The sequence below is a fragment of the Podarcis gaigeae genome, assembly GCF_964106915.1.
Source record: "Podarcis gaigeae genome assembly, chromosome: 9".
Lineage (NCBI taxonomy): Eukaryota > Metazoa > Chordata > Lepidosauria > Squamata > Lacertidae > Podarcis > Podarcis gaigeae.
In genome coordinates this window covers 77,381,863-77,409,847 of record NC_139685.1, presented here as the reverse complement: position 1 = coordinate 77,409,847, position 27,985 = coordinate 77,381,863, and the positions used below count along the sequence as shown (strand labels likewise).

Genomic DNA, 27,985 nt, shown 5'->3' with positions numbered 1-27,985 from the left:
GTGTAAGGGGTGCGGGTGGCGCTGTGGTCTAAACCACAGAGCCTAGGGCTTGCCGATCAGAAGGTCGGCGGTTTGAATCCGTGCGATGGGGTGAGCCCCCGTTGCTCGGTCTCTGCTCCTGCCAACCTAGCAGTTCGAAAGCACGTCAAGTGCAAGTAGGTAAATAGGTACCACTCCAGCAGGAAGGTAAATGGCGTTTCCGTGCGCTGCTTTGGTTCGCCAGAAGCAGCTTAGTCATGTTGGCCACATGACCTGGAAGCTGTCTGCGGACAAACGCCGGCTTCCTCGGCCTATAGAGCGAGATGAGTGCCGCAACCCCAGAGTTGTCCACGACTGGACCTAATGATCAGGGGTCCCTTTACCTTTACCTTTACATTAGTGTAAATCTTCATTTGAAAAGTTAAAGCACAAAGACAAGGAACAGAAGCAGTCAAATTTCAATATGTTTGGTCTACATTTATTGAATGTATCATCATCAAAACATACATGCCACCAGTACTATTTTTCCACACTCAAAGGGTACTGGAACCTGCCATGAACACCTCCCTTGCTCTCTCACAATGGTGTCCACCTGAGAGGTGTCAGAACTGAGTTCAAGTGAGTTCCAGATGCAAAAATCCCTGCATGCAACTGACCTTCAACCAACGGCAACTCATAGAGAACTGTACTTGGATAGAAAGATAGATCTGCACTTGATTTGGAAGGGTATGATAATGTTTTCGGATGGCATGCATATTTGTGGTATGGTAAAGACAAAGCACATAAGGCGTTCAAAAACCATATTGTCAGGAAAGCACTGTTTAATGTTTGGGTCAGATATAAAGATTTTTTGGAGAACAAAACCCCAAGGTGGCTTTCACCCATGGAAGCAAAGGCCTTGAAAAAATTAAATATGGGATCGAATTGGCCAAAATATTGGGAAATTTTGGAGCAGGAGGAGGACAAATTGAAATTGCAGAGTTATGAGAAACTTAAAGACAAGGTGCAGGGTTGGTTACATTACTTTCAAGTAAGAGAGGCCTATAATTCAGACAGGAAAAATGGCTTCCAGGTGGAAAAATCAATTTTTTAAAAAAGAAAGAAAGATAGATCTGCACAAACTCTGAATTGGACTCTGATAAGCTTCATATACTAGAAACCCCTCATAACTACGTACACTTGTTTCTCTTGTTGTCCATTGTGTTTTTTATGAGCCTCTTGGGCTTGCTGATCGGACGGTCAGAGGTTTGAATCCCTGCGAAAGGGTGATCTCCCATTGCTCTGTACCAGCTCCTCCCAACCTAGCAGTTTGAAAGCATGGCAGTGTTTTTGAAGAGGTAACCGCTGTCAGCTGGAAATTGAAGTTTTTCTTTGCTGGATCGCATTGGAGCATTTACCCGGTGACTTGATCTCACCCCCCCCCCACTCCGCTACCATCAAAGAAGCTGGGGACCAAGAGAGACATCCTGTTTCAGGTTGAAGGACCCCTAGGAGCTTAAAGAGATCCCTTTAGGTTTTTAGGGGTGCACTTCGCCTTAGCGCTTCCCCTAACCCTCTTGCGAAGATTGGGCCTGTCGGAATGATCAGGCTCACGCTCCCTGCACCATTCACGCAGCACCCGGAAGTCCAAATCCATGGCTTCAAGTTACAAGAAAGGAGATTCCAACTAAACACCTTTCTGACACTAAGAGCGGTTTGACAGTGGAACAGTTTCCATGGGAGGTTGTGGACTCCTTTAATGGAGCTTTTTAAGCAGAGGTTAGATGGCAATCTGTCATGGAGGCTTCAGTTTGAGATTCCTGCATTGCAGAGGGTTGGACTAGATGACCCTCTGAGTCCCTTCCAACTCTACAATCCTATGATTCTCTCAAGAATGTGGTAAATCCACATGACAGGAAGGAATCCACCCAGAAGTTCTGAAAGCCAGCTTCTGTTCTTCCCTCATGAAACACCTCCACAACCTCCTCTTTCGGTGTTGGGAACAAGGATCCATGGCACAAGCCACAAGAATCATATATACTACCAAGAGTATATCATTTTGTCAATAAATTATTAGAATATCAGTTCTTTATGCTCCTTGGCTGGGTATGCAGGACAGATTGAAGCAACCACAAACACTTCCAGATATCAGTCATGCAAGATGTGGCAGGACAGGTCCCCGGCTTGGCTCCCAGCTTGGCTCCAAGCTATTCACATCTTGTAAGGGTGTGATTCAGAACAGCAGAATCTAATAGGTTACTTAACTCAGTTGACGGCCACTTTGCATAGGAGCCAACTCCTAGGGCGCAGAGGTCCCTTGGCCTTCTGACCATCCTGTGATCAGTTATGCAGGTGGAGCTTATCTGCTCCGCCCTTAATATTTTGTTCAAGTTGGCGCCCCTGCTACCATGAATGCCATTAAAGCAGCAGCACATGCTGCCAGTGCTGTGCCCACACTGGTGTGGGCCCCAGTCATGCCCCCTGCCAAGTTCTGAAGAAATCAACAGCAGTTCAAGGTGTTTGTTGCCCAATATTAGCTCTATATGAGAGTAAGGGTGCCTGAATTTCCAAAGTTGTATTTGTGATTAGTCTGCTAGAAGGGGACACCAAATGCTGGGTGGTCCCAATTCTCACTGCCTGGCATGCATGGTTGTCCTTATGTGCCTTGTAAGGTAGTGGTGATGGAGATCAGAAGGGGCAATGGGGCATCAAACACACAGAGTAAGGAAACAAATATTGCTATGCATTGCAAATAAATACAATAATCAGAAAACAGACTATGATTGGATCCTTCCATTTTTTATTTTTGTAGCCATCTATGTCTGAGCTTGCAGAATAAGGTATTTTCAATGTGATTTTGAGGGCTGATGCCAGAGAGTCCCATAACCTAGATGGCAGTGTGGATTGTGCATTAAAACAGTGGTGTGGGAGTGATCTCTTAGTTTTGCTTTTGTGTAGAAATCATGGGATACAGTTTCATTCATCTTAAGGTGTCTTCTTAGAGCCAAGCATCATCAGGCCCCTTCTTACAAATATACTGTTTTTGTAGATCACAGTCTAATGCATTCCAGCAGTTTTCGTAGTAGCAATCAAAGGTCATCGCACCACAGTGGTGGTTCTCTTTAGAACTTGGCTCATAGTAATTCCAGTAGCTGAAAAGAAAAGAAACAGTAGCACTAATGAATCAAAATTGGATGTCTACCTCACTGGCTCCCCATGCCTTCTACCATTAAAAAGATGTCCAACGCTTTCTCTCTTAACAGCCACCCACAATTGGGATTTTTTTTCTCCCCAGATTTTGGAATTCTAACCATGTAAAAAAAGCTGTGGTTTAAGACTGTATGTGAGGTGTGATACATAAGTAGCAGTCAAGTACAACATTCCTTGTTTTCCTACAGTGGACACGTGATGGGATGTTTGGTCCAGCCAGTCAAAAACTTCCCGCTTCATCCTGCACTGGGACATACTTCCTTTTGCATGTGACTAGAGGTGGGCGTGTCCTTACCTGTCCAGGTAACAAAAGGTCCAGGCACGCAGCACACACTCTCTCTTTTTTTGGCTTCCTCCTTTGTTGGACAAGGAGCTTTTTAGCTAGAGATGCTCTGTTGCTTTCAGCCAACAGAGGACAAAGGAATATATCTCCATATGGGATAGTTCTGCATGTATATGCTTTGTAACTAAATCTGTCTACAGGGATCCAGCTGTGAATTGATGATGCTGTGAGTAAACTTCCTTTATTGACTTTAAATAATATTTTTGTTTGTTTATTCTTTTATAAGGGATATAAGGGGTCTTACCAGGAACATACAATTCAATTCTGAATTGTATGTTATTGAGAGGCTTAAGCAAAGCCTGCAACCAGGTACCTGCTGTGTGTTAAAAGGAGAATGTAAAACTCTGCAAACATGAATTTGACCAAACTGCAGTAGGCAATGGAAGACAGGAGTGCCTGGGGTCATGAAGAGTCAGACACGACTAAAAGACTAAACAACAACAACAAAACTCTGCAAAGTTATATAACGTTCTAGAACAAGTGACAAATGATATTAATAAACAATATATCCTCTACGGCCTCCCTGAACATTCCCACATTCTAACCATTTTTTAAAAAAACACAGCAACAACTGTGGGTCAAGATTGTCTGTTTTCTTTTCACATGTAGTGATTCCTCATAGAAAACTAGAAAAAAAAGTGAGGGTGTCACTATGGAAGGCTCTTTGGTGCACACAGGAACTTTCAGTCAATTTATTTAACAATTTTGGGCAGTATGCAATGCAGTACTTCTGCTATTGCCAGGATTTCCATTTCTGCAACGGAACTGCCCCTCTCTCCTCTCCATATGCACCCACATCCTCCTCAGATCTGCTATCTATCATTGTGGGTTTTGGAGAGAGGGTTTTGGCAGAGAGATCCTTACTCTCTCATAGCAAAGTTAGCCCAGTAGTGATTGTTCTGAGCATATTAAAACCTTGTTAGATTTGCATCTGCCTTCATGCATCTCATCTCACCTCCATCACCCACCCAATGCATGAGGAGAGCAATGACACTACACAGAAACAATAATAGCTAAATCTATAACTGAAATGCAAAATATAATCTATAACCACAAAGCCATTATAGGGTTGCTTGAAATGATATGATATCTCTCACATACATATCTTATCAAAATCTAACATGAAGGTTCTACATTTATTCTAATCAATTATCCATACAGTGGTACCTTGGGTTACAAACACCTCTGGTTACAAGCACTTCGGGTTACAGATTCTGCTAACCCAGCAGTAGTACCTTGGAGTTAAGGACTTTGTTAATGACAGAAATCATGCAGTGGGGGGGGGGGGGGGCAGCGTGAGGCCTGATTAGCTAAAGTGGTGCCTCAGGTTAAGAACTGTTTCAGGTTAAAAACGAACCTCTCAGATGAATTAAGTTCATAACCAGAGGTACCACAGTACCAGAAGTTACGCTTATTGTAACTTCTGGTAATGCCTTGCATTCTCCAGTGTCCATTGTATACTGAATCAAGTCCCACTACACAGCACTAAAATTCTGTGGTAAATGTATTCTATAACTGTCATGAGACAAAGGTTCTTGAGAGCAGAAGCAGTAAAACTTACAAAGCCTACACAATCATTCAAGCCTACTGTTAACTGTTAACAGCAAACTGCTAAGTCACTGTGAATCATGACTGATCTTGAGTGATGACTCATTCTCCCATAAAAGTAGCCAGCCTCTTTGTGTGTCTCTGTGCCAGTGTGTGTCTCAGCTAGTGTGTGCGTTGTGTTGTTGCAGACAGAATGGCTCCAGGACTCAAATAAATCACTAACTAAGACTGTGGCTCTGTGAAGAGTCAGATAGCTGTGTATGCTCTTTGACTATGCTGTTTATGAACAAGTTTATTTTCTTCAGTAAAAGTTTTGTTTATAAAGAAGACTCTGCTTTCATTAATTTACTCCCTCATTTTTAGCTCTCCGTGAATCTAGTAAATTGATATTAGTAATAATTAGTAATGGTGTAGTAGGTGTTTCTTACTCCCATGAGATGTTTCGGTGAGACCTGCCCTTTAATCAAGTCTAAGATCACAAACAGCAGTGGTTCCCAATTGGTGGTCCACGGACCACCCACCCAGGGGCTCCATGGTGTCATTCACATAACAAAAACTGCCACAGAAATATCAAAATTTTAAAAGGTACATTTTTGAAAAACAAGGGGTCTGCAGTACTTAGCTAACTGGGAACCGCTGGCATACAGGGTTTAAGTTCCCAGCTAGTTATACAACCCCACTGCCCGTTTGTAAAGTTTACTCAATACCTTTGCCAAAAAGGATTAGTGGTTGGTAATGGGTGTATCAATAGAGATGAATACCAATGGATTTTGTTCCAGGAGACATTGCACAAATTGAAAGTGACCCTCTGTTAATTTGGACTTAGAAATAAGTGCCAGACCAGCTCGCTGTTCTACTACCTAGCTGTGGATGAGTAAGATCTTCTCTGACCTTATCAATGCATCAACACAAACTGAAAAGAGTTGTTAGATACTTAAAGGGAACCATGAACTGTCTTAAACTGCCAGCTGCCAGAAACTCAAACTATTAGGAATCTGTCAGGGATTCTTCAGTTGTGATTCCTATTTTGCAGGGGGTTCGACTAGATGACCCTTGGGGTGTCATCCAACTCTGAATTTCTATGTGTTTATTCAAGAGAGTGAGATTCATCTACCCTCTCTTACACACTTACTTCATCTGCTACTATTATTTTAGGTTAGAAATTGCTGGCTATTCAGATTGTTTAGCAGATAACTGCAGAAATACTTTCCTAAAGAGAGGGTAGCTCAGCTTTAGGTTCTTGTTAGTCCTTTTGAAGCTGAGCTAATCAGCACAAACCATTTATAAGGATGCCTTCAGCCTCTTCCGAATCACCGCATTCACTATGTTAGAGAAGCAAGAATAGCTTCCTGCCTCTCCAACCCTGTGAGAAGAAGCAGGCACTCATCTGGATAATGATGTGGAGGAGTACATATGTAGATCTTTGGTAATAGAGAAAAGTGCATGGTAAAATATATTTGGAGAGGGAAAGGATCAAATATGTAAACAAAATCTGCAACTTTTTGGAATGCATGCCATTAACAAATGTTTCTTCAAAAACTTACTGGACTGCAGCCTCCATTCCTGACAGCCACGACCATTTCTTTCCCTTGTTTTTAAAGACTCCAATCCAAAAAATCATTTTACGGTGTTTTACTTCCTTGTTTATAAAATACTAGGGTGGGGAAAAAGAAAAACAGAAAATCATCAGTAGGAATGAGAAGCCAGGCACTTCTCTAAAAGCCTTTCTAGACAATGTCCCTTTCTCTGGGAGACTGCAGCACTTTACCAACATTCAGCAGGCATAAAACAAACACATTTCAAAAGAAGCAGGTGTCACCTTTGAAGACCCAATCCACATTTTTGGGGGGGGAAGCAGTGATCAAAACTATACAGTGGTACTTTTATTCTCAAACGCCTTGGTACTCAAATACCTTGGTTCCCAAATGTCGAAAACACGGAAGTAAGTGGTTTGGTTTTGGAACGTTTTCCATAAGCCGAACGTCCAATGCAGCTGTTGGTTATTGTTTCCGGGGCGCCTGCACCAATCAGAAGCTGCGCCATGGTTTTCGAACATTTCGGAAGTCAAACAGACTTCTGGAACAGATTAAGTTTGGCACTTTTGTTTTTGCTATTTATTTTGCCTTTTTCTTTTTGAGGATTTTTAGCTTAATTTGGTTTTGTGACTGGGTGGAACCCAGTTCAGCTACTGATTGATTGAGGGTGTGACTCTGGAAATAGATAAAAGCATCCCGTCCAAACAATGACTATCATCAATGTAGGTAATAAAATAATAATAATTTTAATTTCTATCATCCTCAAAACTGTCTTATTTATTTTATGGTATGGTACATTGGTTATTACTTTCACTTTTTGGATCAGTGGTCTTGTTAGATCGTAAAAGTCATGCCAAATTGCTGTTTTAGAGGTTGTTTTTTTAAAATTCTGGAATGGATTAATCCATTTTGCATTACTTTCTATGGGAATCGGGCCTTGGTTTTGAAACGCTTTGATTTTGGAACTGACTTCTGGAACTGATTAAGTTTGAGTACCAAGGTACCACTGTACATAGTATTCCAACTATGGTTATATCAAGCACCAAGAATAATTGTGTACTGACGATGTGCTACTGTGCCCCTGATCCAAATTATGATGATGCTGATGATGTATGATGATGATGGAATCAAGGAAGCATCCCAAAGAGGAAATATTGCAGTGAAGGGTAACTTCACCTGCCCTCACCGAAACTGGCTACATATGTCTTCCAGTCATGACAGAGAGTTAAAATTTCCAGATACTATAAATGACTGTGCCATAGAACACTTCATCTTGGAACCATCTAGTGGGACAGTGACCCTGTGTAGCAAATACTCCAATTTCTGCATCCATGTTTGTTGGTTTGTTCCAGAGCTACTGGAATCAGTCTGGTTGTGGTATGCTTGATGGGTTGATAATGGGGGTCTCATCTATGTCTGTGCCCTGCAGCATCCCAGTAGCCCCTCTGCCTGGGCTAAGGGGCTGTGAGGGGCTATACCTTGCAAGCTCCTATAGTCATCTCCATGATACTCTCATGCCAGAGGGTTAGGGTGGTGAGGGAAACCTTTATCCTAAGCACTCAGTACATCTCAAAGAGCAGAGGAAGAATCTACAGGAAATCCAAGGGATAGATTTCCCTCAAGTATCTACTCCTCCTCTTCCTTCAAGACCTCCTTCCTGACTGCCAGCATCAGAGCTCAGCAGTTCTAAGTAACCTCATTGAGTCCTAGATGGTAGCAGCTGGTCCCTGCCCTACCCACCCTTTGGTTTGACTGATGGAGTTGCTGTCTTGGCTGCATACAGGTAGATATGACCTTCTTAAATGGATAGTGATGATAAGAACCCTTTGACTCTAGGAGATCCCCTGTCTTTTCTATACGTGGCTTTGATGCTCACCTGTTCTTCCTTTGTTTCCATAGAAATGAGGTGGGCGCCTTCCTTCTCACACTTTTTTTTGGAATCCATCCATGTGCGTAACTCAAGAGAAAAGAAATAGAAGGCCCTTGAATATAAAACCCAACCATCATTCAAGTTTCTAGTAAGGATGTCTTTGAGTCAAGCAGATATGGAGGAAGAAGAGAAAAAGAAAACAAGACAGGGAATTTAAGAGGAACAACCTTGTACATCTTTGCATATTTCAAATATTTTTATTAAGTTCATTTCTGCGGCCACATAACATATATTCACCTAGGAAGCTCAGAAATATTAAAACAAGAACAACATTAACTCTTCAACTACTTTATGATGCTGCAGTAAATACCGGGGGGGGGGGGGCATAGCTGGAAAAGGGAGCACAGTGAAGAACCTTTTATTTGAGGGAATAGACAAAAAATGCATGTTCCTTCACAGGCCTTATCTGAACCCCAGGGGCCTCATCCACTTGTTTCCACCTGGATACTTCGGGCAGCATTAGGGCAGACTTGAAGGATGGAGAGCGGGAGTAGCTGTGGTTTATCAAAATTCTCTTTCTCTCTCTAGGCTAACAGTCCAGTTGCGGAGGTGGGGAGGGGAATCTAGAGTGTGTATTCCTGGCATTGGGCAACTGGTACAGATGAAAGATTCTGCTGGTTTACCACCTAGTTTGCTGCCCAGCAGTCTCTCTGCCTGAGTTGACAGGATGGATCCAGTGGGCTTCCAATGGCTCTGGGGGATATTCCAGCTGATCTGACTGGTGCTCCTGCCAAGCTTTGGCCGAGCTCTTGAACAACCGAACAACAACAACACTTTATTTATATGCTGCCCATCTGACTGGGTTTCCCCCAGCCACTCTGGGCGACTCCCAACAAATTAAAACACAATTGAACACTAACCATTAAAAACTTCTCGGAACAGGGCTGCTTTCAGATGTCTTCTGAAAGTCAGATAGTTGTTTTTTGCCTTGACATCTGGTGATAGGGAGTGTCACAGGGTGGGCATAACTACTCAGAGGGCCCTCTGCCTTGACTAGGGCCATTGACGCAATTGGCCGTGAGTGCCCTCCCCTATGTCATGCACCAATCACCCCACTGGCCAGCAGTCTCTCTGACCAAGTTGGCAGAAGTTGCCTCGGAAGTGCTATTCAAGAATCTCTCTCCCATGGGTGAATATAATAAAGGATAGGTCTTTTAGCTGACCTGTTTTGATTGTCTCTCATACAGCAAAGAACTAAATCAATTCAAAAGTTCAGAAGAGCTAAACTGAGTATCTCTGATGTTTCACTAGGGTGGAGAAATACAAAGGAGGGCAGCACTCTGCTCTGGTTTTCAGCTAGAGGAGGGGCTTTCAGCTTGGGCAGAATCAGGGCATGTTCCCACTGCACTACAATTCTTCAGCATCATAGGCTAGCTTACCAATTTCCTTTTGCAGTTCATCATTTTTCTTGGAATAATACTGCATTTCCTCTGATATGTTTTGAGCCACAGCGAGTATTTGGAAATCTAAAAGATTTGAAACAGTTCAAGGGAGTAGTATCTGAAATAACAATCTGCAGATATTAAGAAACCATGTCCAAAAAATTTAAAACAGAGCTCCAGGATGGGGTTCTTATGAATATGAGGATGGACTTGATCCTCTGTGGCTGAGATCACCAATGCGAAGCCTCAGAAGACCCCTGCAGCTGGATTAGACCAAAGACCCATGTAATCCACTATTCTATTCCCAGTAAAAGTGGCTCATTAAATATCTTTTATGTTCCCCTCCTATGTCCTACTTTTCTGCTGGGAATCACAGGGTTACAAACCAATTCCCGCCTCGAGTCCCACAGTAAAGCCAAATATACAAAGAATACTTTGCAGTTTTCAATTATGCTTTCTGAAATCTAAAATAATACAGGCACCCAAACACTTTTTCCGATGAGTATTTGGTTGCATTCCATATAGTTCTAAAGAGGGCGTTCTGTAAGTGAAGGAATTTCTCTTTGTGCAATGCAATCTCCAGCCCCTTTCCCTCCAATCTGTTCTGAGGTTTCTCCCTACCCTGGAGAGCAGCTTTGGTGATGGCATGCAGGGAGAAGTGGGGGCAAAGTTCCTTTGTGCTTGTGCTAAATCTTGCAGTAGCACAAACATTGTGAATTACAGTTTCATAGGGAAGGACAGCATTTCTAGTGGGGAGATGTGAGAATCACAACCATCTGCTTTTCTTCCTGCTGAGCAATGAAACAGTGATAAACTCTATTGGGTGATGAGTTTCATTGAATGTTTTGCTCACACAATATGAAGCCCAAAGTGAACTAAAGGAATTGAAGTTTGTTTAAACTAAACATGTCCTAGGAAAAGTGAGGACGTGCATATAAAATGCTTACCATCCTTGTCCACATAGAATGGTTCCATTCCAACAACAAAGCTACGGATCATGTGCATTGCCTCTTGAAGCTCCTCTCTTCTTTGCACTTCCTTCTGATCTATGAAGGAGGTAGGTAGAAAAGAAATTAAGAAATTGTGTTCTAGCCCACTACTCTGATGAGCTAGAAGAGGGGATACTTGGTTTCAAACTGCTTTTAATATTGATTTGAATTGCTGACTTCTAACGTGCCCCGGGATCTTAGGAAGAAGGATGAATAAAAAAATCAAACCAACAAAAACATGAATACGAATTCTATTAATATTTTCTGGCCTCAGCTCTTCTTTTGGGGGTTCCCATTCCTTGACTGTGGCTGCCCTGGTAGCCTGAAGTCCTGTTTTCATTTAGCCTGTTGCTTCTGTCATCAGATGGTTTGGCCTTCCTTTGAGAGCTTTAGATTTTGGGGTGTTCAGATACACCTGTCCTCTTTGTCCTGTGGACTTGCATTTCCCGGGCTGCCTCATGCTCTGTTTTATGCTTAGAATGTGCAGATTCTTGAATCATTTGGTTCCCTCCCCCTGAGCTTTGCTTACTTTGGAGTGCCCTTTAAAAAAATCAATTAGCTATGCAAACAGGTCATGTGTTCATCTATCCAGTGCTTTTTTCTAGAAAAAGACGCACTGGAACTCAGCATGAATGCCTCCCTAGTTCTCTTAGAATGGCATTGACGCCCATCTGAGAGGTGTGATAACTGAGTCCTGATGAATTCTGGTTGAAAAAAGCCCTGCATATATCTTGATGTTTAGGTAGGCTCTGGACACACCCACTTTGGTCATGGCCTTATCCTCTGTAGTCTGTTTTGCCCAAGCACTTTCCTTCATGGGACTGGAGCTGCAGCAGAGGGCAGGTGTCATGAATGAGTCATCCCCCAAGAGAAGTTTGCAGCTAGCTCCCAATGAAGGAAGGAGCTAGGATGAGAGAAGGTTAATTACAAGACAAGATGATTATAGCCGGGAGCCACCTCCGCTGCCCGTAGGAATGCCAACTGATAGCAGAGTTCCAGGAAGCCAGTCAGCAGCTTGCCAGCATGCTAGTGATGAACAAAATGCAGGGGCTAGAAATGAAAGCAGCTTAGAAAGTGGGAAAGATCTCTCAGACAATGAGGAAGGGACGGGAGCTGATCCCCTCAGCCCAAGGTCTAGGCATATGGGGAGTGTTCAAGACAGAATATTTCACAAAAGGAAGTTCAACTGTTTCTGGTCTCGCCGAAACATCTTAGAAGGGACATCTTTGATTTATGGACGGACAGCTGTGCTTGCCGCTCTGGTGAACTCTGTTTGTTTTGCAATAAATATTATTTTTAATTAACTATGCTCATTGTTATCAAGACATCCTTTCCTTCAAGGAACTGGGTGGCGAGGACCAGGAATGGGGACTCTCCCCCAGCAAATAAGGATTAGTTTGGTAAGGAGCAGAGAAAGGCAACTGGGAAAGGGAATTACCCAGGGTGTCCCAGAGACTTGTGTTAGCCTGAACTTCTGTTCCAAGTGCTGGAACTCACTTATTCAGGGAGAACAAAACAGTGTCATTGCTCTCACTGGGTGACAGCTGTAACTCACTCCCTGAATTCAAAGAGAGTTGAAGAGGGTAAATGGAAGGTGGAACCTGCCATCTCTTTTTGGAAATGCTTTTGGCATTGAAGCAAAGCACAAGACAGTAGTATCAATGTACGCCAATTATGTACTTACACAGAATGTAAATCAGCAGTGTCATGGCAATAAGGATGCAAATCTCAAGTATGACAAATCTTTCACCCATTGGAGATTGGAAGAAGTTAACCAAGTCCTGAAAACCAGATGCTTGAAGAAACAAAATTCAACTTTAGCCATCAGTAGCCAACATACCCTTGCCACTCAAGGAAAGGGGGTTTCCATATGCTGTGGCAGCCATCAGCCAGAGACAGTCAATTGTTCAGGGGGTGGGTACTTGGGAGGATAAGCAGGTGGAGGAAGCAAAGCGAGATGGCTTTCTGCTTGAGGAAACGTTTCTGACCAATTTCTGGATCAGAAGACAGTAGCCTTTGATACTAAAGGACTTTCTGCTCCCCAAACAAATGACAAGATGCTCCCTCTGTACACATAATGCCACATACAGAAGCTGGGCTGGACTGGCCATTGGCTGATATTTCGATGCTGCTGATGGGGCAGCAGACTAACTGAGGAGGTGCAGTGCAGCTTGTGTGGTCTACCCATCTCTACCCACCCCAGCACCTGCTACCTGAAACAACTTCCTCATTCTGCCTAATGGTGGTGCCATTCCTGGCTGCACACAGTAAAGGGACACCACAGCAATCGGCAGAGTGGGCTAAATCCTGGGGTTTCTGTGGGGCTTAGTGGATCTCTGGCACCCAAAGAGCTGTGTGTGCTACTCTCTGCACTCCTCCCTAGCACAACATGACTGGTTCCACTCCCTGCCTGTCTCTCCATCAACTTCCCTTTCCCATGCATTCCTCTACTTTATCAGAAACCTCATCCCATATGACTGTGCTGTATACAGACCACCAGTTTCTTTTGCTCTTGCTTTACGCTTTCTGAGTGCTAGATGTCTTCTGGAGGCTGCACTCTTTGCAGGCATTGGCTTCCCCATCTTCTCAGTTTTGTCTGTGAAACAAGCTATTATAACATGGAGGATAAGAATATGAACACATTGGTTGGATGGTGGATGTTTAACCCTTCCAAACTCAAAGTCTCCTGTCAAGCATCAAAGCTCACAGTATTTGCTTTTGTTGTCCTGCACTTAATCTCCCTATTACGGGAACATAAATTTTAAAGTAGATGCACATCTACAAATGTCAAGGATTTCATTGGTACAAAGCTGAAATGCACAACTTCAAGCGAAAAATGGGTCTCAATGAAGCATTTCCAACATTACACTTTGGCGTCTATTAGTTTATTAGTATTGTTCAATCCTTTCCCATAAATACATATTTGAAACATCTCTCTCTTTCCTTTTACTGGATCAATCTCAGTTTTAAATCAAAAATATATTCCATATGGATTCCAAGGAATTTTTTAAAATGTTTTAGGTAATATAGCCCATTCTCATTTTGCATTCTATTTCCTCTAAGCTCCTGGACATCTACTTTCTAGGACTTCAGGAAGCATTTGCAAACAACAGTTATGGGTTTGATCCATATGTTCACTCTATATTTATTTCACAGTGTAAATCAAATTTGGGGCAATCTTCTTTGGGGAAGAAATGGGTTGATGTGTACACTAGATCAGCTGATCAGATCAGATGGCGTATTTTTTGTTCTGCTAATATTGCAGCTGAAATCTCAGTTACTGGTGTGTGCTAAAAAGAAATATCTTGCTTTGCAACATTTATTGGTGTTTATTTAAAGGCTATCTGCTTATGTCAGGATTAGTTACTGTTCCAAATTACCATGCCTAAAGGTCCAAATGCCTTTGTGTTGTGCTGGTCCCTTTTGCAGCACAACCAGAGCTGCTTTCATTAAGATACCAGCCCTCAGGCTGAAAGTGGCTTCTTCACAATACATTATTAGATGTTCACTATTTAATAGGTCATGTGGGATCTATGAGGTCTTCAGATGTTCCTGGGTGCCAACTCCCTCCATCACAGGCATCATTGTCAATGGTTGGGGATGACGGGACTTGTAGACCAGTAACATATGGAGGGCCACATGTTCCTCACCCTTTAAGGAAGGTATATACATTTAATTATATAACTACCTCCTGATCATGAGAAAAGATGGAGTCCTAGATCTGGTCTCAGTTGGATGCATGTAAATCCAATTGAGTCTAGCAAGACTTTGGAGACCATGAGTTGGACCTGGAAAAGAAAGAGAGGGAAGCTGTTACACAAGCTCTCCAAGTGTGCCACTTCATTTTCTTTTTGCAAAGACCCAGCCTGATATCTGACGCTGCAGCTTAAAGAAAGACAGAAGAAGGCTATTGTCTAATTTTGTTTTGAAGCCATATAAGCTAGCAAATGGGTTTTCCAAAGACTTGTATTTTCTGGATCATGATCTGGATCTGGTTTGATAATGACCGCTCCCCGCATAAAACGGGGGGTGACCTTTGCGTGGATGCGTGCAGCCCCTGGATCTGGAGTGGCTCCATTCAGCATAGGCTAGGCTTTGCCTTCCCTCAGGTGGGATACCTGGAGGTCTCCGCCAACCCCAGTCAGTTGTCCAATCCCACCTGGGGGAAGCGTTGCCAAGGAGATCAGGCCAGGTGGGGAGGGATTACCTGCCCACACAATAGAGGGAGGATCTTACCTGGGAATCCTCACTTGGCTCCAGAGTTTCTCCCACCCTACCCACCCTCAGTTAATGCCTTATTTTGCAGGTTAACTTTTCTTCACAGGTTTTGCAGGTTAACTATTCTTACAGGTATGTGGGCGCTGCTACGTTAAGGTTGCTGTCAAAGGGGCGGAAAGGAATTTCCCTGCATTGGCAAGTTTCGCGTTTCCCGTAGCAAAACGTCACAACTTTGGCAGTATCAGGCCTTGGGCAGAATCCTTTTGTCCATCTTCCTCTTGCAGCGGCGATACCAGGGTTCCCCGTTAAAGGGGTTTCTGAAGGGAGGCTTTGACCGTACGCCAAAAAGTCGTCATTGCTCTCCCCTGCGGCGGCGGCATAATGGGGGCAGCTATCTCTCCTTGAACATATGTTCTCCAGAGCCGGCCCATCCCCCACACAAACACTGGATAACCCTGATTGCTCCCTAGGTCCCCGGCTGGGGACTGGGGAGGGAGAACGCCCAATGCCTGAGCCAAGGTCTACCCACATTTGAAATTTAATAAAGTTGTGGCCAATTTAATCCCATAGCACATTGTCTTGAGTCGTTATTCCACATGACGGGGGGGGGCTGCTCGGGACCTGGGGACTCCTCCTGTCCACGCAAACTGGGCCCATGAATCAGAGTGGGCACCTGTATTGCCAGGGAATAAAACAGAATGTGGTGCTCCTGGCTTGCAACGTAGCTGGAGCTTTAATATAAGGAAACTGGCTGTTTGAGAAGAAGTGAAAGCAACTTCATGGCTTGGCCAGCTATCAAACACCTGACTGCATGAGGGCTAGATGGAGGAACTAGTTGTCTGCAAACAAAGAAAGTAACCTTACTTTGACCAAACTGCGGTTATAAAGAAAGAATGCACATTAAGACTCACGCCCACGTGTGTCGACTCCCAGGTCAGATCAAAGGATGGGAACGGAATTACATCATGAATTACTTCTGTAGCCAGCTTGGCATGAGACCTACTCTATGGTCTATATAAAGGCCAGCAGCTGAAGGAGACAGGGAGATCTTGATACATTGTTCTATGCTCCATTTCAGAATGTGAAGAGAATGACCCTCTGCTAGTCTGAAATGTCCCAGATAATCCTTCCAGATCTCCATCGGCTTGGGAGACATGAAAAACTGAACCTATTCTATCTGTATTATGATTATTGTTGCCTAAGATATTTTGATTATTGGTTATGTTGCTAGCTTTGTAGTTTATTCCAGTTGCTGTTGGCTTTATATTAGACTCTATTCTATGTTGCTGATCAATTTCTTTGCTAATGTTTACCAATTAATAAAAGTTTGTCTCTACCTAAGAGTCTCCGTCCAGTGGAATCCAAAGGACCTCTTGTTTGCCTGGTGGTTCCTATTGGCCAAACAGCCAGTAATACAGTGATACTACTGGTAATACAGCACCTGTACACAGCCCTCAAATGTTCCACCACTCAGTTTCATTGGATGACCCTGAGGTCTAGTATTTGAAAGAGAAAGACCACCTGTAGTTTATAAACGCTCCCTATCATTTCCCCTCTTGGTGACCTTTCGTCCCTGGAATGAGACCCTGCAAATATCATAGTTTGTAAGGAAAGTGTTCCACCCATCAGACCTCTTTCTGTTTGGATACCTTGGTGTTGTCATGGAACAATCTTTTCTCTAATTTCTTCCTAAGGGTTTTTCATCCTTCCACTGGCTAAGAACCACCTCCCTTGTGATGTCAGGCATTCCAGAACTCCTCCCATTTTAGGCTATACCATTTCCTGATTGGCTGATGATCATATCCAATCAGCATGCCACATAAAGCATAAACCCAGGAAAATGTTGGTTTCAGATTTGTTATCCTATCTTTTCCCCAAAAAGTTATTAGTTTTGTTTTTTATTTAGGCCTCGTACATATTCCTTCAAAGCATATCCGCCAGAAGAATCCTTACTCCTCATAAATTCTGCTAGTAATATTGGAAAGCTTTCTATCTCAACACTTGCACCAGGAAATATGCCAAAGTGCATTAGTGTAAATCTTCATCTGCAAAGTTAAAGCACAAAGAAAAGGAACAGAAGCAGTTAAATTTCAACATGTTTGGTCTACATTTATTTTGTCTCACAGCATCAGCCTCAGGGATTTCATTAATCACCAGTTAAAAATAATTTCAATATATTTTATTGTTTTCACATTTAACGTCATAAAGTTAAAAAAATCATAGACATTCATAGAGTAGAAATAAAAAGATAAATTTAAGTATGTATTTATTTATGTTTTAAAAATACCCTCCTTTCTACTTGCACTAAAAAATTGAGTTACTGCAGCACTGGTGCTGGTCGGTAAGGAAATTCTACCATCAAGAAAGATGAATTATTGGATGGTAGATATAAAAAGGTTGACTACCCATGGGCTAGACGATTCACTGAAAGTTAACACTTTAGGGTCAGTCAACATCTGTTTTTGCTGCTGAGCTAAATGCTGTTTAAAAGTGAGATCCTTGCCTATAAAGGCAAGGTGTAAAAATATCATTTTCATGTACTAAAACTGCTAAGGACCCTTTAAAATCTTTGTATTCACAATCCACCTGGGCTAGACTGGTTTTTACCGTTTGGACCCCATAGGGAGTTACAGTCAACTCTTTAATAACCCCTTGGATATTGAGGAAATATCAGCCCCTGTGTCCTGTAACCCAACTACTAATATGTTATTAATTTTAAATTCCTCACTGATTTTCACCTGAGCCCATCTAGACTGACACAGGTCAATTCATGCCATTCTCACAGAAGCCCATTCTGATGAATCATTTTCTGTTGAAGCATGATTCCTCAGAGTGTGAGGTACCGTTATATATTCTTCACTTGGCCTTTCTCCTTCCTCCCGTGAAGCTTCCTCAGACTGCACCACACACACTTGTGTGAAGCTTCCTCAGACTGCACCACACACACTTGTGCTGTTCTTGAGAGGCGACCTGTTTGCCATTTTCTGTCTTGGAGCAAGCTACAGTCTTTCTTAAGATGTCCTGGCTGTTTACCAAAACAAAATAACAAACAAACCAAAAACCAACAGGCCACTCTGAGACAAAACTCTGAAACCTTCCCATTTGGGGGGGGGGTTCCTGTTATCACCCAAGGTGCTGTTTTCCCACTCCTCTTTTACATAATTTGACTTTCCAGAACTTACCATTTTACCAGTGAACAGGGTGCACAGAATTCTCATCCAGTGGCTCACAAGAAGTCCTCACATGTTTCAACTCCCAAAGCTGACCTGGAGTCTCAAATCCTCAAGAGGTTTAACCATGCCCAAATAATACAAAGAAATGGTTTTGTCTTCACACCACTGCAAGAAACTGACCTTATAGTGTTATATTAATATTCCATGCAAAGCAAAATAATCCACGGTAGGATGGACTTCCTTTTTTGTTGGAATTCATAGTTGTCAGGGATGATTGGTGAGTGCTAGAAGAGATAAGAGTCCGGGAATTCAGCCATATTTACAAGATTTATTGGTTTCTTCCAGCTATTTACACAGAGCTCTGAGAGTCAGCCTGCATCATGGTGAGTCGGTTGCAGCGACTGGAGAAGCTTTCACTTTCTTCCAGCATAGCCAATTCCTGAACCAATCCCCCCTTCCTTCCTCTGTTACAAGAGGGGCTGGGCCCCAGAAGCTGCTCCCCCCTCTCTGATTCATTGCTTCCTGACAGCCTTTCATCACCCTCCTTGTCTGAGGAAGTACTGTACAGCTGCTAAGTAAAGGAGGCTTATCTCTATAAGTCCCCATTCTCTCCCCTTTCTCTGCCTCCAATTCCCTGACAATAGTCTACATGCAGTTTGGCAAGTGAGCAATTAGTGTCTCCACAGCAGCCTGGGAAGACAGAACACAAAAGGAATCTGCCTAGAGATTGTCGGAATTGGGGGACTGAAAAGCCACCTGGCTCAGCCCCAGCTAGAGCATCTCCCCTCTCAGCTTTGCATCCATTGACCTCTGCACCTCTGATGTTCATCAGTGACTCAAGCTTGCAGGCTTGAGCACACATTACTCAGCAGTGTAAACTGCGCAACAGAAGAGGCTTGAGGCATGGACGCATACTAAACTATGCATTTATTATACATAAATCAGGACAAAGAAAACATGGCATCTCTCCTTGCCATCTTCTTGGAGAGAAACTGAAAAACAAAAGCAATACAGAGAGGAAGTTCCGCTCACACCAGCAATCTGTGCTGGAATGTAAACAGACATGTGACATGTAACAATCCCACATATCTGCAGCAAAAGGTGGAATGGAATTCCCAACAGAGATAAGAGGACCCAGCAACAGCTCAGTGATTGGCTGAGGTCCCTCATATAGGCAGCATGACCTATGACACTGGTTGTTGAAGAGTAAGGGTTAGTGTGGTGTGGTTAGTGCTGAGGAGTTGCTGAGTGAAGAAGTCGTGTTGTATATAGTAACTTGTATATAGCTTGTATGTTTACTGCTGTATATAATAAACTACAAGAATCAAGTTACTAGTCAGCTTTGTTCCTGATCATTGTCCTGCCTGGGAAATCTCTAGTGTTGCCTAAGAAACGCTGCAATGCTCTGCTATACTCTGCTAAGCTGTGCAACAGGCGGAAGCACTTTAAAAATTCACAGGCTTCAAAGTTTTAACATTTTTAACACCCCATCAGATTGCCACATGAATCCAAATTACTTCAAATAATAATCCAAAGAATTTCTTCAGCTCTGCAGGTTTTGGAGAAGTAACAGCTGTTGGCTGGAGCTTGAGGTTTTTCTTCACTGGGTTGCATTGGAGCAACCAATTTACCCGGCGACTTGATCTTGTTGGGATTTTTAGCCACCCGCGCTACTCCAGTACATAGCACCATGTTGTTTATTTCATGTGCGTGTCTGAGAGCTGAGACAGGAAGTCTCAGCACTGTTGGGAGTTTAGTTTCACTTCTGTGTGTGATGCTGTTCTGTACTTCTGCTGAGAGAGCACAGACATGCTGATGGATTCTTTATATAAAGACTGTAAAATAAAGTAGTTTAGAGCTACTGATTGACTCTTCCTTCTGCAATGAGATGCCAGAAGATGAGTGTGCTCCTCTGAGGAGGGAGGGGTCGCTTATCACCAGTCTCTCTGGACTGAGGGAGATGTACAGCCAGAGAGTGACCACGAGAGACACCCAGTCTTGAGAAGGTGGCAGCTTTCCCGGGTGTTTTTTCCAACAGATCTCACCACCACCACCCCGCTCCTTTCAAAGCAGCTGCGGAGCGAGAGAGACCTCGCATTTCAGGTTGCAGGACCCTGAGAAGCCCAAAGAAATTAGTTTAGGTTTTTTTAGGGGAGCACATCGCCTTAGTGCTTCTCCTAACCCTCTCGCGAAGATTGGGCCTGTCAGAATGATCAGGCTTACACTCCCTCCACCATTCACACAGCACCCAGAAGTCCAAATCCATGGCTTCAAGTTACAAGAAAGGAGATTCCAACTAAACATATTACCAAAATTATATCATTTTCTCAATAAATAATTAAGATATCCATTCTTTATTCTCCTTGGGTGGGTATGGAGGACAGATTGAAGCAACCACAAACAATTCCAGCCATCAATCATGCAAGACGTAGCAGGAGAGGTCCCCGGCTTGGCTCCTAGGGTGCTAGTCCTCAGCATAGACCAAGCTATTCACACCTTGTAAAGGTGTGATTCAGAACAGGAGAATCTAATTGGTTACTTAACTCAGTTGATGGCCACTTTGCATAGGAGCCAACTCCTAGGGGCTGAGGTCCCTTGGCCCCACCCAATAAAATATTTGAGGGGAGCTGCCAAATATTTGATGGGCATTGCCATTCAAATGATGTGTGTGCACTGTCTTGTGATCAGTTATGCAGGGTGGAGCTTACCTGCTCCACCCCCAATATTTTATTCATGTTGGCACCCCTGCCACCATGAATGGCATGAAAGCACTTCCGGTTTCCTGCCAATGGAACAGGGAACACGAGTCTGAACTCCAGACAGACTCGAGCCTCACAGATATTAGAGGGGATCGTGCTAAGGCAAGTTGTGCCCCCCTAAAAAGCACCACTAGAGTGTGTGGTGTGTCGAACAGTCTGTTGGAGCGCCAATCTACCGCCACCCCCAGAAAAACCGCTGTGAAAGGGCAAGTGGAGGGGGGCATGGTTGAGAGCACTCTCAGCTGCACCACAACTCTGTGGGACGAAGCCTCAAGCTGCCTACCATCAGCAGGCTATTCTCAACTAAAAATATTCAAGCTAAAATAAAAGGGTAGGAAGAATTCTGCATCTTCTACAGTTTTGTTTGAAGAAAGAAATATAATTAAATTGAAGTTAATTAGACTGAATTCTAATGTTACATGGGAGAAAGTTGCAAGTTGGAAAAATTATTTTACTAAAACTCACAGACAAATGCCTGCTGATGAGCCGCAAAAACCCATTCTTCACTGATTGTCAATATCAGGGGATTTTAAAAGTGGCTACGATGCTGTGTTGAGAGACCTAAATGGGAAGGTGGTGCCAGACTCGTGGGAGCATCAGGGAGCCCTAACACCATCATTTCAAACCTTACGCTTAATATTGTGGAAAGGAAAGTTTTTAGCAACGGAAATCTACTCAGTAGCATATTATCACTATTGGATTATAAATTGGAATCTAACTTGGTACTTCTGTTGAGGAACTAAGCAGAAGAGACTTGAATTAAGATATATGAAGAGCTCTGCTGAGGAGTATAAGACTTTCTGCTGGAGGGAATAAAAGAACAAAGAAGCTTGAAGTTGGCTCAACAAACACAACTGAGACTTTAAGGAATAAGGATTGCAACTATCCTGACTTTCTACCCCACTCTGAGACATTTTGGAAAAATGGACAAGTGGTTTTAATACGTTTCCCCCTGGAAAAGTACTGGATCTCCCTGGTATTTACTGGCGAAACTGTACTGAATGGCTTTGGACCAAATCAGGACTGATAGAAGAAACTGGCTGTTCTGAAAACAATGGAAGGTTGGGTGGCAGGGCAGCCAGAGAGATGAGCTCAGACGCTGAAACTATGGCAGAAGATAATTTTTGGAAAGTATGGCTAAGATATCAAAGTCCATCAGTACCAGATTGGATCAATATAATAACACGGTGGAAGAACCGGAAACAAGAAGAATAGACTCAGGTGAGACTCTTGGGCAAAAAAAGGAGGAAAAGTTGGTAAATGTCAGGTTCATGTCTCTCCCACACACAACTCGATTTCCAACAGGTGATTATTCCAGATTTATTGATCAATTACAAAAGCCCCCCGGTCAGAGCTCTGGCACTCTATTCCTCACTGTTTCAGTTGCCAAAACTAAGCCCCTCTTCTTCCATCCCCAACAAGGAAACCCCCACTTTTACTTTCTCCCAAGTGCACACTTTTCTGCTATCTTATTGAATTGACGAGACATCACCTTGCCAACAAAGGTCCGTATAGTTAAAGCTATGGTTTTCCCAGTAGTGATGTATGGAAGTGAGAGCTGGACCATAAAGAGGCTGGTCGCCGAAGAATTGATGCTTTTGAACTATAGCGCTTGAGGAGACTCTTGAGAGTCCCATGGACTGCAAGAAGATCCAACCTCTCCATTCTGAAGGAAATCAGCCCTGAGTGCTGACTGGAAGGACAAATCCTGAAGCTGAGGCTCCAAGACTTTGGCCACCTCATGAGAAGAGAAGACTCCCTGGAAAAGACCCTGATGTTGGGAAAGATGGAGGGCACAAGGAGAAGGGGACGACAGAGGACGAGATGGTAGGACAGTGTTCTCGAAGCTACCAGCATGAGTTTGACCAAACTGCGGGAGGCAGTGGAAGACAGGAGTGTCTGGCTTGCTCTGGTCCATGGGGTCACGAAGAGTCGGACACGACTAAATGACTAAACAACAACAACAATTGAATTGCCGAGTACAGGGAGATTCCACTTCTCCTATTCCCTCCTCCCCTTTCATCGTCTCACTGTCCAAGCTTGCCAGCTGCATTCCTTCATCCTGTGCCTCACTGTGTACAGGGATCAAATTCCTGCTACACACTGCTTCTCCCCCCTCCCTCAGGGATTCTCTCTCTCCCCCTCTCTCTCAGTATCTGTCCTTTCTTCGCTTGTCAGTAAGGGAACCTATATAGCAGTAAAAAGGGAAAGCCTAATTGTTATGAATAAAACCCGAAAGAAAAGAGTAGGGGGATTTGCGACGGGGTGAGCTCCTGTTAGTCGGTCCCTGCTCCTGCCAACCTAGCAGTTCGAAAGTACGTCAAAGTGCAAGTAGATAAATAGGTACCACTCCGGGGTGAAGGTAAACGGCGTTTCCGTGCACTGCTCTGGTTCGCCAGAAGCAGCTTAGTCATGCTGGCCACATGACCCAGAAGCTGTGCTGGGATCACTAAGCATGCACTGTTTTGGCTTCTTGAATAAAGAGTTAACTTGAATGAATGCCCACATTGGTGTGGACCCCAGTTTTGCCTCCTGCCAAGTTCTGAAGAAATCGAGAGCAGTTCAATGTGTCTGTTGCCCAATGTTAGCTCTACATGAGAGTAAGGGTGCTGGAATTTCCCAGTGATAAAACCAAAGTTGTATTTGTGATTAGTCGGCTAGAAGGGGACACCAAACACTGGATGGTCCCCATTCTCATTGCCTGGCATGCAGGGTTGTCCTTAGGTGCCTTGTAAGGTAGCAACCATGGAGATCAGAAGGGGCAATGGGGCATCAAACACAGAGAGTAAGGAAACAAATATTGCAACAACTGGAAGAATTTGGGAAGGTCTCTGGGTTCAAACTGAATAAAGGAAAATCCAAATTATTAACGAAAAATTTGCGTAAGTTGGAACAAGAGGAACTGGAAAATACAACAGGTCTAAAGGTAGCCAATAAGGTAAATTATTTGGGGGTTTGGATCACCAATAAGAGTATAAACTTATATAAGGTCAATTATGAGAAGAAGTGGAAGGAAATAAAAAAAGAATTAGAGACTTGGGGAAAATTGAATTTGTCCCTGTGGGGGAGAATATCCACAGTTAAAATGATGGTATTGCCAAAGATGATTTTTATGTTCCAAACAATACCTATAATTATTTTTTTTTTATAATAATAATTTTTATTAAGGTTTTCCAAATTAAGACAAATCAAAACAAATTAAATCCAATCTATAAACTTTTTGCCAATTACTAGGACTTCCCCTCCCTACCCCCTCTTGTGTTCCAAATCTTCCAAATAAGCAATTAAATTCAACAAGTTCTTATCCCCAAATTACACTCATCATCAATAACCCAATTTATCCAAATTCCCATCCCCTAAGATCGATCTATACCCTTCCACAAGTTTCCCCCTTTCAAACATAGTACAGATGGAAATAAGATAAATATGAATAGTAATTTTACAGCCTTTGGATTCCAATTTTCCCTCCCCTCTTTCCCCTTTGCGTTTCACCTATCCCTCCACTTCTAATATCTTCCTGGAGTTCCCACATTACACTATATCCCTCAGGTTCTTTGCCAGTCTTTGATTACGGATGTCCAATCGTAGAAGGAGTCTATCAAAAAAGGGCCCATTTCTTCTATCCAGGTTTTTATATCCAGGAGTAAAAACTCCAATTTTGTGTCCATAAGCTTGTCAAACCTGAATATCCCAAATGTTCCCCCAGTTCTGTCCAGTTCTTGTTATTTCCTTGTTCTTGTCAATTATTCTCCTCCTTTTTATTTCTCTGTTCTCCCACAGAAATGTTCTTTTTCCAAAAGTTTCTAGTGTCTCTGCAGAGGCTTGTTATTCATGGAGCAAAGCATTGCATCATGTTCCTTTCATTTTCCAACAAATAGTTCCATTGTTTCCCGTAGTGTGTAGACCTCTGTAGACAAAATAATGTTCCATTCCTGCAGTTTCCCAGGAGATTAAAAGTTCCATTCAACTGTTCAAGTTTCCTGTGAAAAACACATGCAATATCCCTCGGCTCCTCTAGGTGGATTGCAGTAGCAAAGTTCCCTTCCAGAATCACATCCACCAGACCAAGTAGCTTGTTGACCGATATTTAAAACAGTTTATATTCAATTTATAACAAATATAACCGGCAAAGTCCTCATAACAAAATCTCTATTTTAATCTTCCTTTTTGACAGCTCTTTGACAGCTGTCAAAACCTCCAGTTTCTCGAATCGCTCCAGGGATTCTGGGGGGGGGGGTTTGCTTTTTTTTAAAAACAATTCCACTTTTCTCCTCCAGCTCAATCTTATAATTTTCCCTCGCGAAGTTGCTGATTCGGCAAGATAAGGTTACGCTCGATCTTAGTTGTCAAGTCCTTTGTTTTGGCTCTTCTACAATTTAGGGGTGGGCTGACTTCCTTTTTTCCGCCTCCCCCGTTCGCTCCGAATTTTAAAAATTTATCCCCTTTTTTTTTAGTCCATATTCCAATTACTCACGGGTTCTTCTTTAAAGCCGAATTTTCAATAGAAGAAGTCAGCGCTCTCCGCCGGATGGCATGCGGCTGCGCTCGGCAGGGATAGCAGAGAACTCAAAGCACCACGCTTCTCCCCGGCACCTGATCCGTAGCCTTTAAAAAGGCTCCTTCACGAGTCGGGAGAGCGCTAACGGTGCCAGCCGAGTCTCCATGTCCACGGCCTCCTCTGGCCGTGGTTTTTGAGGGTCCCCGCATCGCCGGTGCGGTAGGACCCAGCCCCTGCCAAGCCGGCTCCCTCCGGAGCTCGGAGGGAGTCCGCCATTCGGCGATGGCGCCGACCCGGAAGTCCAAACAATACCTATAATTAGAGGCGTAAAGTGTTTTAAGGATTGGCAGAAAGACCTTGCCAAGTTTATTTGGCAAGGGAAAAAACCACGCATAAAATTTAAGCTACTAACAGAGTTGAAGGAAAAAGGAGGCTTTGTGGTCCCTGACCTTAAACTGTACTTTGAGGCAGCGTGCTGGACATGGATTAAGGACTGGATATTAATTAAAAACATGGAAGTCCTAGATCTGGAGGGATGGGATATTGTGTATGGGTGGCATGGCTACATAGCTATGACAAGGTTAAATCCCACAAAGGATTTTTGAATCATATTGTGAGAAGGGCATTATATGAAGTATGGGAGAGGAGTAAAAAAATCAGTAGTAACCAAAACACCATGGTGGCTGTCACCAATGGAATCTATGTCGGTTCACAGGATAAATATGAACAACGATTGGCTAACATATAAGGATTTAGTAGAGGAAACAAGTAGTGATCCAAAATTAAAGGGCCTAAGCGAATTGAAACAGAAGGGAATAACCTGGCTGCAGTACTATCAACTAAAAGCCGCCCTTGAAAAGGATAAAAGAACCAAAGGATTTGACAAAAAAATATCCTATCTGGAGAAGGATATTTTATATAATAATCAAAAGATACTTTCTAAAATGTACAAACTACTTTTGAATTGGCAAAGAAAGGAGGAAGATATCAAAGAAATTACAGTAAAATGGGAGAGGGACCTGGGACATACGATCAAACCCAATATTTGGAATGAATTGTGGACTAAAAATATAAAATTCACGGCTTGTTTCCTTATAAGGGAAAATCTTATGAAAATGTACTATACGTGGTACCTGACCCCTGTAAAACTTGCAAAAATAAATAAATCAAACAATAACAAGTGCTGGCGATGTAAGGAACAGATAGGAACATACTACCATATGTGGTGGTCCTCTCTAGAGATACAAAGATTTTGAAACATGATTTATGAAGAGATAAAGAGATTGATAAAAACTACATTTAGCAAGAAACCGGAAGAATTTTTACTAGGAATGGTTTCAGATAATATTCCCAAAAACAAAACTAGGCTATTTATGTATGCAACGTCAGCAGCAAGGGTTATAGTGGCAAAACACTGGAAAGATAAAAATGCACCCACTAAAGAGGAATGGGTAGTCAAATTGTGCGAGTACTTGGAGCTCGCAAAGCTGACAGATGCAATAAAAGATAAACCTAAAAAATTGGTGAAAGAAGAATGGGAATGTTTAAATAATTATTTAGGGGACACGGGCTCAGCAAGAAAGATCTGGCTATGTTTAGAATGATGCCGCATAGAGAAATGTTCCCTGATACCAAGATGAGGGATTCCTTTGGAATGCAGATAGAGATAATTGATAAGAATAATGATCTGTTGTGAGCTTGATGGAAGTGTACAATAGATGAGCCTTCCTGCTTTGGCTCATCTTCCTTTTTCTTTTTCTTTTTTTCTGTTTTTCTTTTTTCTTTTCTTTTATCTTTTCCATAGTTACTTATGTTCTGTGTCATGTACTTTGATATTTTTTGTAGTATTTAAAGTTTTTTTTCTTTACTATTAAGGAATTTTCCTTTGTAATTTTGGTTGTCTATATTTATATGTACCTGTTTAAAGCAAAATAAAAGTTTTTAAAAAAAGAAAGAAAGAAAAAAGGAAACAAATATTGCCATGCATTGCAAATAAATACATTAAACAGAAAACAGGATATGATTGGACCCTTCCATTCTCTATTTTTGTAGCCATCTATGTCTGAGCTTGCAGAATAAATTCTATTCAAGGTGATCATGAGGGGTGATGCCAGAGAGTCCCATAACCTAGATGGCAGATTGTGGATTGTGCATTAAAACTGTGGGATGCGGTGATCTCTTGGTTTTGCTTTTGTGTAGAAATCATGGGATACAGCTTCATTCATCTTAAAGTGTCTTCTTAGAGCCAAGTATCATCAGGCACCTTCTTACAAATATACTGTATGCGTCGCTCACATTGTAATGCCATCCAGCATCTGTCATAGTAGCAATCAAAGGACATAGCAGCACAGTCATGGCCTGGTTGTCTATTTGGCTCATAGTAATTCCAGTACCTGAAAAGAAAAGAAAGACCAGCACTGATCAAACAAGATTGGATGTCTA

At 42.7% G+C, this 27,985-nt stretch overlaps 2 protein-coding genes across 6 annotated transcripts in view; both read right to left on the bottom strand.

Annotated features, from left to right (window-relative positions):
• Window positions 1-2,736: 2,736 nt before the first annotated feature.
• Window positions 2,737-16,866, bottom strand: LOC310852827 (CD209 antigen-like protein C). Its single transcript, XM_083756928.1, has 9 exons — window positions 16,763-16,866; window positions 14,584-14,683; window positions 13,390-13,491; window positions 12,580-12,690; window positions 10,854-10,952; window positions 9,904-9,990; window positions 8,471-8,622; window positions 6,604-6,713; window positions 2,737-3,110 (listed from the first exon to the last, which is right to left on the bottom strand). The coding sequence occupies exons 3-9, from the start codon at window positions 13,475-13,477 to the stop codon at window positions 2,957-2,959; spliced, it is 801 nt and encodes a 266-aa protein (XP_083613054.1). The 5' UTR covers window positions 13,478-13,491; window positions 14,584-14,683; window positions 16,763-16,866; the 3' UTR covers window positions 2,737-2,956.
• A 10,695-nt stretch (window positions 16,867-27,561) lies between these two features.
• LOC310852789 (CD209 antigen-like protein 2) overlaps window positions 27,562-27,985 on the bottom strand; it is a 49,517-nt gene continuing 49,093 nt past the window's right edge. For all 5 annotated transcript variants that reach the window (XM_083756803.1, XM_083756802.1, XM_083756805.1 and 2 more), the window contains one exon: window positions 27,562-27,936. In XM_083756803.1, coding sequence (XP_083612929.1) covers window positions 27,783-27,936 — 154 coding nt within the window. In that variant the 3' untranslated portion in view covers window positions 27,562-27,782. The remainder of the gene's footprint in view (window positions 27,937-27,985) is intronic.